At 32.5% G+C, this 13,312-nt stretch overlaps 1 protein-coding gene across 1 annotated transcript; it reads right to left on the bottom strand.

Moving 5' to 3' along the window:
- Window positions 1-11,712: 11,712 nt before the first annotated feature.
- LOC110998802 (mitochondrial inner membrane protein OXA1L) lies at window positions 11,713-13,075 on the bottom strand. The gene has a single exon (XM_022267586.2). The coding sequence runs from the start codon at window positions 12,959-12,961 to the stop codon at window positions 11,771-11,773; it is 1,191 nt and encodes a 396-aa protein (XP_022123278.1). The 5' UTR covers window positions 12,962-13,075; the 3' UTR covers window positions 11,713-11,770.
- Between the last annotated feature and the right edge of the window lie 237 nt (window positions 13,076-13,312).

Raw genomic sequence — 13,312 nt, 5'->3', positions numbered from 1 at the left:
TTTACATCTAAATTGACATGTTGTAGTCTTTATTTATTTTGGACAGGCGCAGAACATGTTTAGTGACAAATGCGTACGTTGTTCAAATGGCAGACGTAACGTACTGATGGGCATTTAGTAGTCGCTTGGAGTAAGGAATTGTGTTAAAATGTAATTACTATTTAATATCAGACATTTTTGCGTCGCAGCCAACTGAATTTATAAAGCAAATCAACGTATCAACATATTTTCTATTACTTTTACAACTGACCAAATTTCAAACAACAAACAAACAAATGTTAATTCTGTCGATGCAATTAAGTTTAAAGTGCACAAAACAAGGCCAGTCTGATTGAAACATTAAAACTGCGGCAACATTGGCACTACACTAAAATTTAAACAAACGTTAATTAAAATCACATCAAAGTGCAATACTAATAGACTCATTGAGAGTTTTTCGGCATGAAAAGTCAGTTCTGCGGTCAAAAGGAAATGATTTCCGGAGATGGCTCTCACGTACCGCTGGTCATATTAATTAAATGCAAGCCCCTGACTCCATTTTACGAGTCCCGCTAGAGTGGAACTCGTTCCGTTTATCCGCTTCCACTCATAAGCAATTACTTTGCGAAACGACTTTTCGAGTCCCGAACGTGCAAAGAAATTAAGCTGCTCTGGTTTTAGGGTTTACATCTTTAATGGACCACTGATTTGATTATGATTCATACTCGTTTGCACAGAATTCTCTTTTGGCATATTGGGTTACTGTAGAACTTTTACCTCAAGTCTGTTTGATGCTTTACTTAATTTACTACAATTGATATGGTAACTAAAGACTCTTTCATGTTTAAATTGAAAATATCCTTGAAAATCACTTTTTAACTCTTACCTAAAACGGTCATTAAAACGAAGGTTGTATATACTTCTTATAAACAAATTTGTCTTCTTAAAATTGTTTAAGTTATCTTTAAAAGGAGCAAAAAATGACTACCAAGGCACATTGTTTTAGTTTAGATTTAAGGTATAAATTATTTTGGCGCCTAGCAGGCTCAGATGGACCTATCTATGTATTAAGTCGTTCTTTGAAAAAAAATAAGAAACAATTTACTATACTAACCTTTTTTTTGTTTAGATCTGGCCTCAGATTTTATATGCTTCGTGATCATTATTTTATAATAGGCAAGTAGGTGATCAGTCGACTTTTTTGGGTGTGATAGAAACCTCTACCGCGGTCTGATGAAATTTCTCACAATATTTTCTTTTACCTGGCTCTTAAGTTTTTAATTTGTATATAAAAAAAGTCCCAAGTTAAAAGAAGGATATATAAACTTGGTACTGTCAATATACCGAGTTCGTAAAAAAAAGTCTACAGTTTAGAGCTAAAACGCCCATAATAGCCTTAATACATTTTTTGCGATATTAAAAATAACGTTTCACGTTAAGACCAAACTACTAGAAATAAACAGTCCTATATATAGGCTAATGGACATTCCTACACTCCTCTTTGAATTACATAAATTTACCTTTCATTTCGCAGAAAACAAACAAACAAAAATTATTTATTCATATAGGTAACTTATGCACGTCATAAAAAGAAATATACATTAAATGCTTCTAATTTTACATTAACTGCCAGTTCTTAAATCAACGTAGAACGGATGAGAAGTACTGACAATAAATAATCAAGCCCCCTGAGACTTAAATTCAACTATTGAATACATACCAATAATTCTAATTCTAAATATCCCCAAACGAAATATATCAAAGCCATTTCGAGCTTCAATAACTCTAACTGACCGACCTTAATCGAAGCCAATTCAGCATCGATACTGTATTTACTAAGCGATAACTAACGGTATGTGCTCATTGATACACTTTATTGAATGGTGTTAAAATAAAAGAGCTAATATGTTTCATATTATGAATTTTATGTGTGAATAAGTGTACTATATAAATCTCTAGAAAAGTCAGAATCAAAATTATTAAGGGATTAGTCAAAAAAAACGTCGGATCGAGTCGCGGATTCAACCAATCGACCAATCACCAACAAGCGAAAAGCGCCATAGTTTTGTCTTTTGCTTCTAAATTTTAACATGACTAATGTTCCTATTGTGAATGCTTGCCGTCCATTCTTTTGTTGTCGGTGCTACCCCATTTATTTTAAGTCATAACAACTATTTAGTTTCTTTAAGTCTATTGGCTTCTATTAATCCCATTAATTCTATGCTATTATGCACTATCTTCAATCTAGGTATGTCATAAGTGCAAATCTGATCTAAAGATTACATAGTTTCTTCATGGCTCGATTAAGTTGACCTTTCGAAACATTACAACTTTAGTGATATCTGTTTAATAAGTTTTAAAAAAAGCAAAACGACTGGATATGTCCCACTATACATTTTTGTGTAACGAAATAGAGAATTTCTGAAATTTAAAATTGAAGTGAATGTTCAATGAGAATCTCTCTATTTTTGCATAAAAATATTACTATAAGGAATTACTGAATTGATTGTGTAGCCAAATTTTTTTCTTCCTTAAATATGTACATAGGAATCGCTATACTGATCACTACGAATCGAATTAAATTGACTATAGAACATCGAAATAGATTGCCTTCAGTGTTCCACTATATTTCAACTACGTATTCCAAAGGAAAAAACTAAATATTTATATACGCTCGCTATTAAAAGATAGCTATGAAAAATTGGATCACGTAGAACATTTCTACATGTTTTTAGACTGTATTTATACGTTGAATAAGGTTTTTCTTGGATTTTTATATCGTATTAAACCAATTTAATATTATTAATATGACAATAGAAATGCATATGCAAGTTTAAATTTACCACTTGGCTAATTTTAAATTGCCTTTTTTCAAAAACAAAGCAGCAAAAACAAAACAAATCGAAGTGGTTAAATACAAAAAAAATACCTAAACTTAGAGATGCCAAGATGACAATCTGTCTTTTCAATTTCACGTGCCATTTGCGAATGGTTTTTATGTGATAAGGAACACTAGTAAAAGCCTTTACTTATTACACCTTCGTGTTTTAGCCTTGCAATTTCTATTCACTGTGCAAAGGTACTAAGTTCAAAGTATTTCCGTTTAAAAGAAACACCTCACTGTAAATTCAGATAAAAAGTACAGACGATGCTCGTTTACGGAAGCATTCCTTCTAATTACTTCAGAGAACTACTTCTAAAGTTACTAATAGTGCGGAGGGAGGCGCGGACAAAGGAAAAAGTTAAGGTCAATAGTCTTTAATTTAAGATGGAACAAAAGGGACACCAACAGTAGACAAGAACGCAATTACATCACGATTTTTGTGTCAAGGATGATATATCATATAGAGTTGTTTCGACTTAAACAGCAAGCCTATATGCTTTAAACTTTATGTAAAACTAGCTGACCCGACAAATGTTGATTCATTACTTTTATTTATAAACGTGCTCTTTATAAACGATTATTTCCTAAGCGATCCTGGCGGAATATTCAGCAGATAAGTATTTATAAAAAATTGTTTATGGCTTATAGTAGCGGTTGGTTAATAAATATGAAACATTTAAATATTCTATCTACGTTTCTTATATCAATTTATGAAAAATAAACAAAATTATTATTGTGTTCGCCGAAATACAAAACAAAGAAGTGCTTATTAGTTAAGAAAAAGGAACTTAAATATTTGAGACAAAAGTTACAAAGCTCAGGCTCCTCCAACTAATCCAAGGCAAAGTGGCAGGTTATAAAAGCTCTATCTACAGACACGCGTCTTGGATACAGAGTTTGATCATAGCACGAAGTCATTAAGAAGCGCGGCATCCGAAATTGAAGTAGCCATGATACATGACTGGAGAAGATGACACTGTAAGAAGATAAGAATTGTTACCTGACAAATAACAATGGCTGCCGTAAATAAATATGCTAATAATATATAATTGCAGGGTTTACACTAAATTAAAATAATGATCTTTATTAAACTACAGCCGTTTAACATTATATTTTTACTGTGACTCGTCGAGTTAGCCAAACCTAACTATATTAGCCATATTATTCAGGTGCGCTGCCGAATAAGCTCTCAGTCGAGAACTCCTCTAGGAGTATCGACCAATATTAAAAAAAAGCCTACTCCTTCCGCCTGGTAACATACCCATTTAAATAGATGTCCATTGGCTGCCGAGTAATGGCTGCCTTTTATGGCAATCCTGTATAATAAAAAAAGTCTCGTTCCCGTGTTGAGAATAAATAACAACTCTAGAAGTATCCTCTCAAAGTGACGTCAGTATGCAAATTGCGAATTCATTAAATAATTGTACGACGGTCCTGAGTTTTTCTTTATTTTTTCTCAGTCCTTGTTAAGAATTGTCCGTCGCGGTACCTAACAAAAGTATTTAGATGTACTAACGTAATCCCGCTGCGCAGCTGAAATTCAATTCAACGTTTAGCTTGTTCTGTACCTGAAAGAACTCGAGGGTCTTTGAATATATACTTTAGATTTTGCGAATTAGCTTCCAGGGTACACTTTACAGTTAAATCAGTAACTCTCTGTAACTCCACAATAGTTTGTAGTTTTTCTATGCAAATTCGATATAGTACTATCAATCTGCGTTGCGTTGAGTCCGCAACCTTTAAATTGAGTGATACAAAATATTGATGCGGGGTCGGTCGCTGTCGGTGGAATCGCTATTGAGAGTTACTGAGTATTTTTAGACCAGAAACCAATAGGCCCACGTAACTTTCAGCGTGATTGTGAAAGGCTTCACAGAATATTACGTCGAACTTGGGTTTCGTCGAGACGTAGTAGAGGCCTGAATACCGGATATATGATTAGTGCAAGTGATTAGTAATTGAGGATGAGTAGTGCAAGTAGAGTCCAATTCTTGTTAAGTGGCTCTGTTGAATAAATAACATGACATGTTTTGACGCTGCGAGTGAGTGCGTGGCTACTCGCAGTTCACTCTTAAAAAAATAGAACTTACTTCTAATCACGTAACTACGCAGACAACTAATCAACTGCACTAATTACTAATTAAAGTGAATACAGTCCTTTATGTGTAGGTAACTGCGTTAAGTGCCAATGCTAGCAAAAAATTGAGAAATAATTCCTCAAATTTTATTGAAATCAGTTTTACAGAGTAACGCGACTATTTATGGGTACATAAAACTGATATAATTTTATATATTTTTTTTATTTAAAATGTGACATAAATTTATAATCATTATGTTTAAGGTATAAGGATATATATACTCCGTATTTTGACTATTAAATATAACCTAATCTATTCTTAAACAGAAGTCAAATATTTTCACATTTTCCGTTTATGACTCAGTATGGCTATTATAGCGGGCCATGATGAATGTATGCATTTGTCGCTCCCAGGTGGCTTTCATTGCTATATTTCAAACCTATACATGTCGCTAGTTAGTTACCCAGCTATTCATTTGCAAAATCCTACTATTTTTGCATAGATTTCCGATAAAAATCCTGTTGAGAGTTATTGTAATACGAATTCCAGATTTTATTTTATTTACGGTCTCAAATAAGTAGTAAAAACGAGGAAAATCAAATACTTAAGATTAGAAACAGAATATAAACTAAATATATGTATATGAATATGACTAAAGGTGCATTTAAAGATTGATACAATTCGAAGAGTCAAATTCATATGTAAACCATAACCCTATGTCTTGAACCCTACATATAAACTAAGAAGAACAATGAAGAAAAATTATAAAGTAGCAGAGGCTTCAAAAACCTTAGATATTTAGTGGGTTTTCACCCTTTCATTAGATTTTAGGTGTCAGGGCTGAGATTCATCTACGTATATTAATAACATTACAAAAACATATTTTCTCTATAACAGACATACTCGTACTTCTTTAGTGTAAAAATAACTTATCTATACTAGGACTCGTATGTAGTGCTTACCTTGATTTGTAACTAGAAAATTCATTGAAATTAAGATAGGAAAAATACTATTGAACTTGATTTTTTTTTATAAAAACCATGATATAAATCTGGATCAGAGTACTGCAAGAGATACCTCGCCCGGTCGCCCTGTGACACTCACTATAACTTAAAGTTCGCGAATGCGTTAGCAGTCTTTTAAAGCACCTTCTTTAAAGCCGCGACATATGTATGCTTTTCCTCTTCTAATACCTAAAAGATACTGTCGGAAAAGCAACAGTTTTCTGGTTCTACTTAACAGTAGCAAAAAGTACCTTAACAGAATGAATTAAAATTTTACTGCCAACAATTTTTTTTATATCGGCTGCAATTTTAGCCCTCAGATGATACCTAACATTAGCAACTGACAAAAACAAACAACAAACATGGTTGGTTAACCGAGTGTTTAAAACAATAAACAAGTTGTTTCAACGATTTCAAAACATGAAACAGGAAATTAAATTAAATGTGAACAGTAAACGCGTCTAGAATACGTCTCCCTAAAGAATATTGGAAGCAACATAATCATTTCAAAATGAAAAATTCCTAACGTTTCAATGCTGAAACGCTCAAAACGTCACATCACTCTTGGATATTGCATCGGCAGACTAATTTGTATTCGAGAACACTTGGAAAAATATTTATTTACTGAAATGTAGAATACAAATAAGGATGACTACGTATTCAGTTGTACACGTTCGGTAAAGATCAGCGAGTCAGAGATCTTTGGCTCATTCTACAATTTAAATCAAGAAAATATAAAAAACAAAAGTGTTATTAATTGTTTATGGTTTATTAAAACCTGCACGACGTAGATCCAGTGTTTCGTGAATGCTTCGTCTTCAGACCCTCAAAAAGGCACTTATGTCCTCGTAATTATATCTGTTGGTATGACACTCGTTATTTACTAAAAACTACTGAATCGATAATAAATAAACAGATATATAGAAGTGCTAAATTGTGCCGATACATGTCATTCAATGATAATAATAATAATAAGAGCCTTCTTTTCAGATACTTTTACACTTATACACATTTACATTTTATAAAACCATTATTTTTGGGTATCTTGTGCCCTTTTTAGCAAAGGCCTCCTCCAAAGGCAGTTCGACATAGACAACAAAAAATGTTTTTTTTTCTATAAGTGATGATTTTTTTCTCCACATAATATCCTATGAGTTCAACAAGTACTCAACAAACCGCCCTCGTCCACCTGCTGTTGCCATAATGTAAACACTTTCTAAATTGTCTTCCTCGTCTTTGTTTATCCTAGAGCTAGCTTTGTGTATCCTAAAGGCACCAGTTTAGCAATCTCTTGCTCCACTTTTCTGTTCCTCTTGTCTACATTGATCATATTCTTATATCAATATTCATAAAATGTGTGCGTTGAGATCAGCATCAGTGTATAGCGATAACACGATTTATTTCCTTTACAGTAAAAAATTATTACACACTGGGTTCAATCGCACGACTTAGAGTCAAGAATAGTACCTTATAATTTCTAGGCTAACAGTGCTGCTGTTTTTAAGTTTAGCAAGACGAAAATAAACATTGAATTCACGGAATTAAAGCTACTTACTGTATACAAGCGCGTATTTGTACGTGAAACCTTAAAGGAGTAGCTTTTAAGGGTAGCATTTCTCGGCGAATTTTCTGCAGAACGGAACTCCTACATTACTTACTTGTCAGCCGCCAGGGTGGCGCGAGCTTGCATGCACTCAACGCATAAAATGTTAAAGAGTTTTTATTTATTTATTGTTTATCATCTGTTACGACTAGATTTTGTATAATATTTTTTTGTATAATTAAGCTGTTACACAAATTCGTAAGCAGTAAGACACTGCGAGCCCAGAATAATGCTGGGACATTGTGAGCTTTTTGCCAGTTTGCCCTTTTCTATCAAAAATCTTATCGGATCATGTTTGGTGGTTTGGTATAATTAATTAATTTTATTAGTCTGGTAACTGGTTTGAGTGTAAATAAGTTTATGTTCATGTACAGGTTATATATAGTTATGTTAAATAACCCATATTATATATTCTAAGAACCTTTACCTTAGTATGTTATTTTTCCATTATAGTTTACCTGTATAACAATAGAATATGGCGGTTTGTTATTTTCCTTGTTTGAGATTAATTATCCCTGAAATATCACTTATCGAATATGTTCCTAACTTATTTGACTCAAATTATCTATTATTATGTATTATTCATAAATAAATATACCTAAAACGTAAAAGCACCCAATATAATTATATACCCTATTTTATCTAATATCATGCATTAGGATTAAACCAATAGGTTGCTGGCAGACGTCTAAATGTGCAATAGACTATAAAATTATCGACTTTCGTAGTTAAAAATTGTATTTGCTACGCTTCGCTGATTTTTTTAATGAAAACACTAAAGGAATTTGAAAACAATTGTATATAGCTTTTTGAAATGATATCAAAAAATTGATTAAAATATTTGTTTTATGGATATAATTTTTAATTTTATAAATATGCACGAGTCAGGAACTGTAGGTCTCAGCGTATTCTAGTGCACTAATATTGTTTATATATTCTTAAACTATAAATTAAATTCTTTCAAAGAAAAGAACTTCAAACAAATAATGAAAATAGTTTGCCGTTCGAAGAGTGATTACGTATGTTCAGATCTCGCTCACAGTTAGCAACTCCCCTGAAGATAATTTATTTTAGCAAACGACTGCTTTCAGACAAATGGAGTCGTTTGCGTGTCTCCTGCGGTACACTAGTCATTTTACTTCACCGCTTCAATAGCACCAATTTAGTAAATATCTAGATAACATAATTACAACACTATAGAAGCGCTTGCTTTATGAAATGTCTATCGTGAAGAATTAATAATAACTTTAATGTATATAATACCTCAGTGGCTTAGTAACGTGTAATACGCCATTCGATTCCTGGACGCCAGTCAGTTCTAGTACCCTCTACTGTAATCTAACTTGCCTTAGAAAAATGTAACTGATACAGAAATGCTGTTGACGTATTGTAATTTTGTATAAGTGTAAGACAAGAAATTAAACATTTTCTTTTTCGAATCAATGTTTTTATTGTTAATGGTACTGAAACGTTCAGACAAACGTAATCTTAGTACTGTTCAAATTTATATAATAATCTACATTGACTACTGTCAATTTGGTAGCTACATTCATCTTAGCTATTTTATCGAGGTAATAATCCTATTTTGTCTACCTTGGCATGTTACATTCTAACAATATGTCAATTACACTAAGTAGAGATCAAAGGACGAAGGCACCCGAGATGTTGCCTTACCACGATCGTAATTAACCAATAAACTGCTAGTGTATTGCCCACTCCCAATATTCATAACGATATAGATAATATCTGGGACCGGTTCGTTATTACAGGGTCAGAACAAATCACGGACGTGCTCAAATACGAGATAGTTAGGGATGTCGCCTGTTATAAATATGTGTTTTTATGAATGATATAAAGGATTATTTTTCCGTTGTTAAATAACAGGAAAAGGTTTTTTGCTCTCATTGTTATTATACCATATTCTTATCGCATACTAACACAACACAAATAGTTGCTTTAAATTATGTCTTGTAGGTTGTCTTGCCTGAATCTATTCAGGGATCGGGACGCTCAGCACCCGAAGGTTGACGCACAAGTTATTCTTCGTATTCTGAGACCATCCTGCCCCCACCCTCCCTTGTTTATAACAATAATCTCATGAACCACTGCGCCTAAATAGTGCTTCATTAGAAGAGGCAATAGCCGATATCATTTTATCCATCAGACTCATAAAATACCTTGCCATTTTTTTAATTTTAAGGGTATATATATATTTTAAGATATATAAGGTTTTCTTAATTATGTAATAAATTCCTGTTTATAACTGTCGTAGTTTAATTTAAATACCTACTTATCTATCCGTAAAGCTGAAACTCAAGTTGTAGGCCCTAACTGGTATAAAATAAAATATTATACCTACTCAATTCAGTCGGGAAAATACTTATTTACTACTTATGATCTATAAATCATACTCATATGATATAAGTGAATACAATGAAACTTTTAGTCGCAAAAATGATACATTCTGGCAATAAAGTTAGAAATAATACTCGTGTTTCAGAGAAAATGTTCGCAGCAGGCGCTCAAATTGAGGGGTTTGGACAAATCCTTTAAAGTTCCGACAATGAGCCTTAAGTCTTAGGTGTACCTGCGTTACAAAATAATGTTATAGGACTATTGAAATAAAGGCTATTTTCAAGTTATATATCTTTATTGCTTGCAATTAGATGGTACATTTATAGATAGATTAAATATTTTATAAAATTGGACCTAACTCTTGTACAATAGTGTGTGTTTGCAGTTCAATTATTTTGTTAATTCAGGCACTCAAAAGCAATTAGATCGGCCTACTGTGGCTGCGAAACATTTTTTTTTCTCTGGATCAAAAGTAGCATCGCAAACGAGCCGACATACCGCATTTGATCTACTGCTAAGGACGCGTGGAATTATGTTGATTTGTTTATTAGTAATAAAGAAATGCAAATAAGATTATCGTGTCGTATAATTCTTCACTTAAGTCTGCTATCATTTCTTAAACATAAAATTGTTTTGACTCCTTTATTTAACGAAGAGAGTATTATTAAAATTGAATTACAATGGGTAGTTCGAGATTGTTCCCTACAGGGTTAATAAAGTTGTACCCTCGACATCTGTAATTGCGTCCTAAGTATTCTGCCTTTGAGATTCTTGCTTTGTTCGAGACACGATGGTTCCCTTTCATTATTATTTCCGACCAAACATGCCCGCAGTATTGATATTTTCAGTTCGCTCTACTCTAAGTATATTTAATTGTTATTATGTTAATTAATACTTAGCTTCCTAACATTTAATGTGAAAATGCAAATATTTTGCTTCATAAATAATACTCCCACAGCGCCACATCAAGATGAATCAGACGAATTTGAACAAAAGCTGCCTACTTACTAAGCCACTACAGCATGAAATTAAATACGAAAAGTAAATACACAGCCCGGGAAAAGCGAAAGTAGGTCGGGAATTTTAACTCAAGGGGCTAATTAAAATTTTAGGTCTATGTCACGACTCACAATTTGAAATAACTTTTAAATAAATACCTACGTCATTAAAGTGATGGTTGAGTTTATTATAGAATATTTCAGATGATGTAATTAAAGGGTTGCCCAGAGGTAACAATTTTTTTATGTATATTTTGTATCTATAATGTTCAGGTACAAAATTATAAATTTTTATATTACATCTTATTCCGTTGTAAATATGTTTTACATTTCGTCATAATTCATTTGATTTTCCTTACAAACTATACTGTACATTAATAAATTATATAGTAAATTACTTATTTTTATCCATTTTATAGTACTCAAATTTGACCAAGTCTTGTTTTGAACAAGGCCAGCAACAGACTTTTAATGGTATGTTACATATGTATGGTTGTTGTACATATTTAAATAGGCGAAAATTACACAGTATAAAACACTCTAATGTAAGCTAACACAATCCAGTTAAAATTTGATTCATGTTTAAGAACAAAACTCTCTGAACACTTTACATGGGATATGCAATAAAATATAATGTTTTTTTTTTTAATTTCAAAATAAAGTAGTTTTTTTTAATCTTAATATTTTTCAAAAAAATATCTACTCTGTTATAACTTCCTATTATAGTATTTATGTAATATAAGTAAGTCTATGTTTTTATTTTATAAATATTTGAAACATTACAATAAAGGATTTTAATTAAACTAGTTCCATTAAACAAGAATTTTATTAATACAATACAATATCTAATACTATTATTATACTACAACTTATTTTGATTTTGCTTCTACCTTTGTAAATTTAGTTGGATCAAACTTATATGTTTTTTGCAATGGTCCTTTGCCCGCCTTTGTAAAAATCATTTCATCTACCCTTTGTCTATCAGCTAAGTCTCTTGATAACTTAATGTTTGTCCATGAGTCTTTAGCTCCAGCTACAAACCCCTTCTTCTTAATAGGCAGAGCATCAGGATTGTGCTTAACTAACTGAGGTATCCTAAAGTATTCTCTCACAGCTGGTATTTTTAAAAATCCAACTTGACATAGAGAAATGAAATTACTTGAGCACCAGTAGATAAGGATTGCACCCGGAAAATTGATTGTAAATGGAATCATTATTAGGGGTATTGCACGCAGAAAATACCTCATTAGTTGCATATTCTGTGCATCTAGTCTTCCACCATCTACACCTAACTCTATAGTTACCCACATAGTTGCACTTGTAATTAAAGGAAGTATAAAGAATTGATCAGGAACCGTTAAGTCAGTAAACCACCACATTCCTCCATGCATCATACTTTCGACTGGACAATTTGCCATACCCCTAAGTCCTACAAAGAATGATATAAACAATGGCGCCTGGGCTATTGGCACAAGGAGATTTTTTAAAGGATTCAAACCTTTTTCTTTCATATACAACATCATCTCCTGAGCATATCGGGCAGATTCTAGTTGATTTCCTGTTTGACGGGCTTGTGTCATTTTTAACTGTAAAGTCTGTATTTCTGGTAAATGATTATTCATGACAGCAGTGTTTCTTTGTGACATTATTACTAGAGGAAACATAATAACTCGGACTAGTATTGTTCCCATAAGTATTGCTCCCCACCATGGCACATCAAGAGAAACATGTACATATTCTAAACAGTTTTGTACTATTCCTACTGGTCCCCATCCACCAAGTCCCTGACTAGCAAAAGTGGGTTCTCCATTAGCAGCTAAAGATTGAATTGTTTCAGTCACTTGTTCAAATATAGCAGGATCTGGTACAGGCGGAGGTTCGGGGATATTTTCTGCAATATTAGTTATTTTTACTGCATCTCCATCAGTGGAAGCATATCTTACTGATCCAGTCGAGGAATAAAAGTAGTAAATCCTTGCTTTTCTAACCTCAATTTTTTTGTCACAAAACATGTTAATAATACTACTTCGACGACCATGTCGACTAAATAACTTAAACATTTCTGTTGTTTTTTTCAACTAAAAGATTTTAGTCTTACTTTAAAATTCAACAATAATATCCGACTTTTCTTACAATAATAGTTCGTATTGGTAAATGTCACCTGAGTACTGACGTCTGACATATGACCGACGAACTGTGATTTGTAGCGCAAACAGATATATAAGACTAAATATATTTAATATTTTTTAGACTTATTAATATTTATAATATATTATATGCGTGTCTCTATCTCAATACAATAATATATAACATAAAATATTTGTACTATATTATGTACAGCAAGTACATGTACCAAAATTATAGACTTCAACCCTTTCGTGATTCGTCCAAGACTGTTTGGTACTAAGGAC

The sequence above is a fragment of the Pieris rapae genome, chromosome 5 (assembly GCF_905147795.1).
Source record: "Pieris rapae chromosome 5, ilPieRapa1.1, whole genome shotgun sequence".
Classification (NCBI taxonomy): Eukaryota; Metazoa; Arthropoda; class Insecta; order Lepidoptera; family Pieridae; genus Pieris; species Pieris rapae.
Note: the sequence above shows the minus strand (reverse complement) of the source record. Positions and strands in the feature narration are given on the sequence as shown.

Bases quoted from the DNA above. Each gene is read 5' to 3' on its own strand.
- LOC110998802 (XM_022267586.2), bottom strand. From the start codon at position 12,961: ATGTTTAAGTTATTTAGTCGACATGGTCGTCGAAGTAGTATTATTAAC.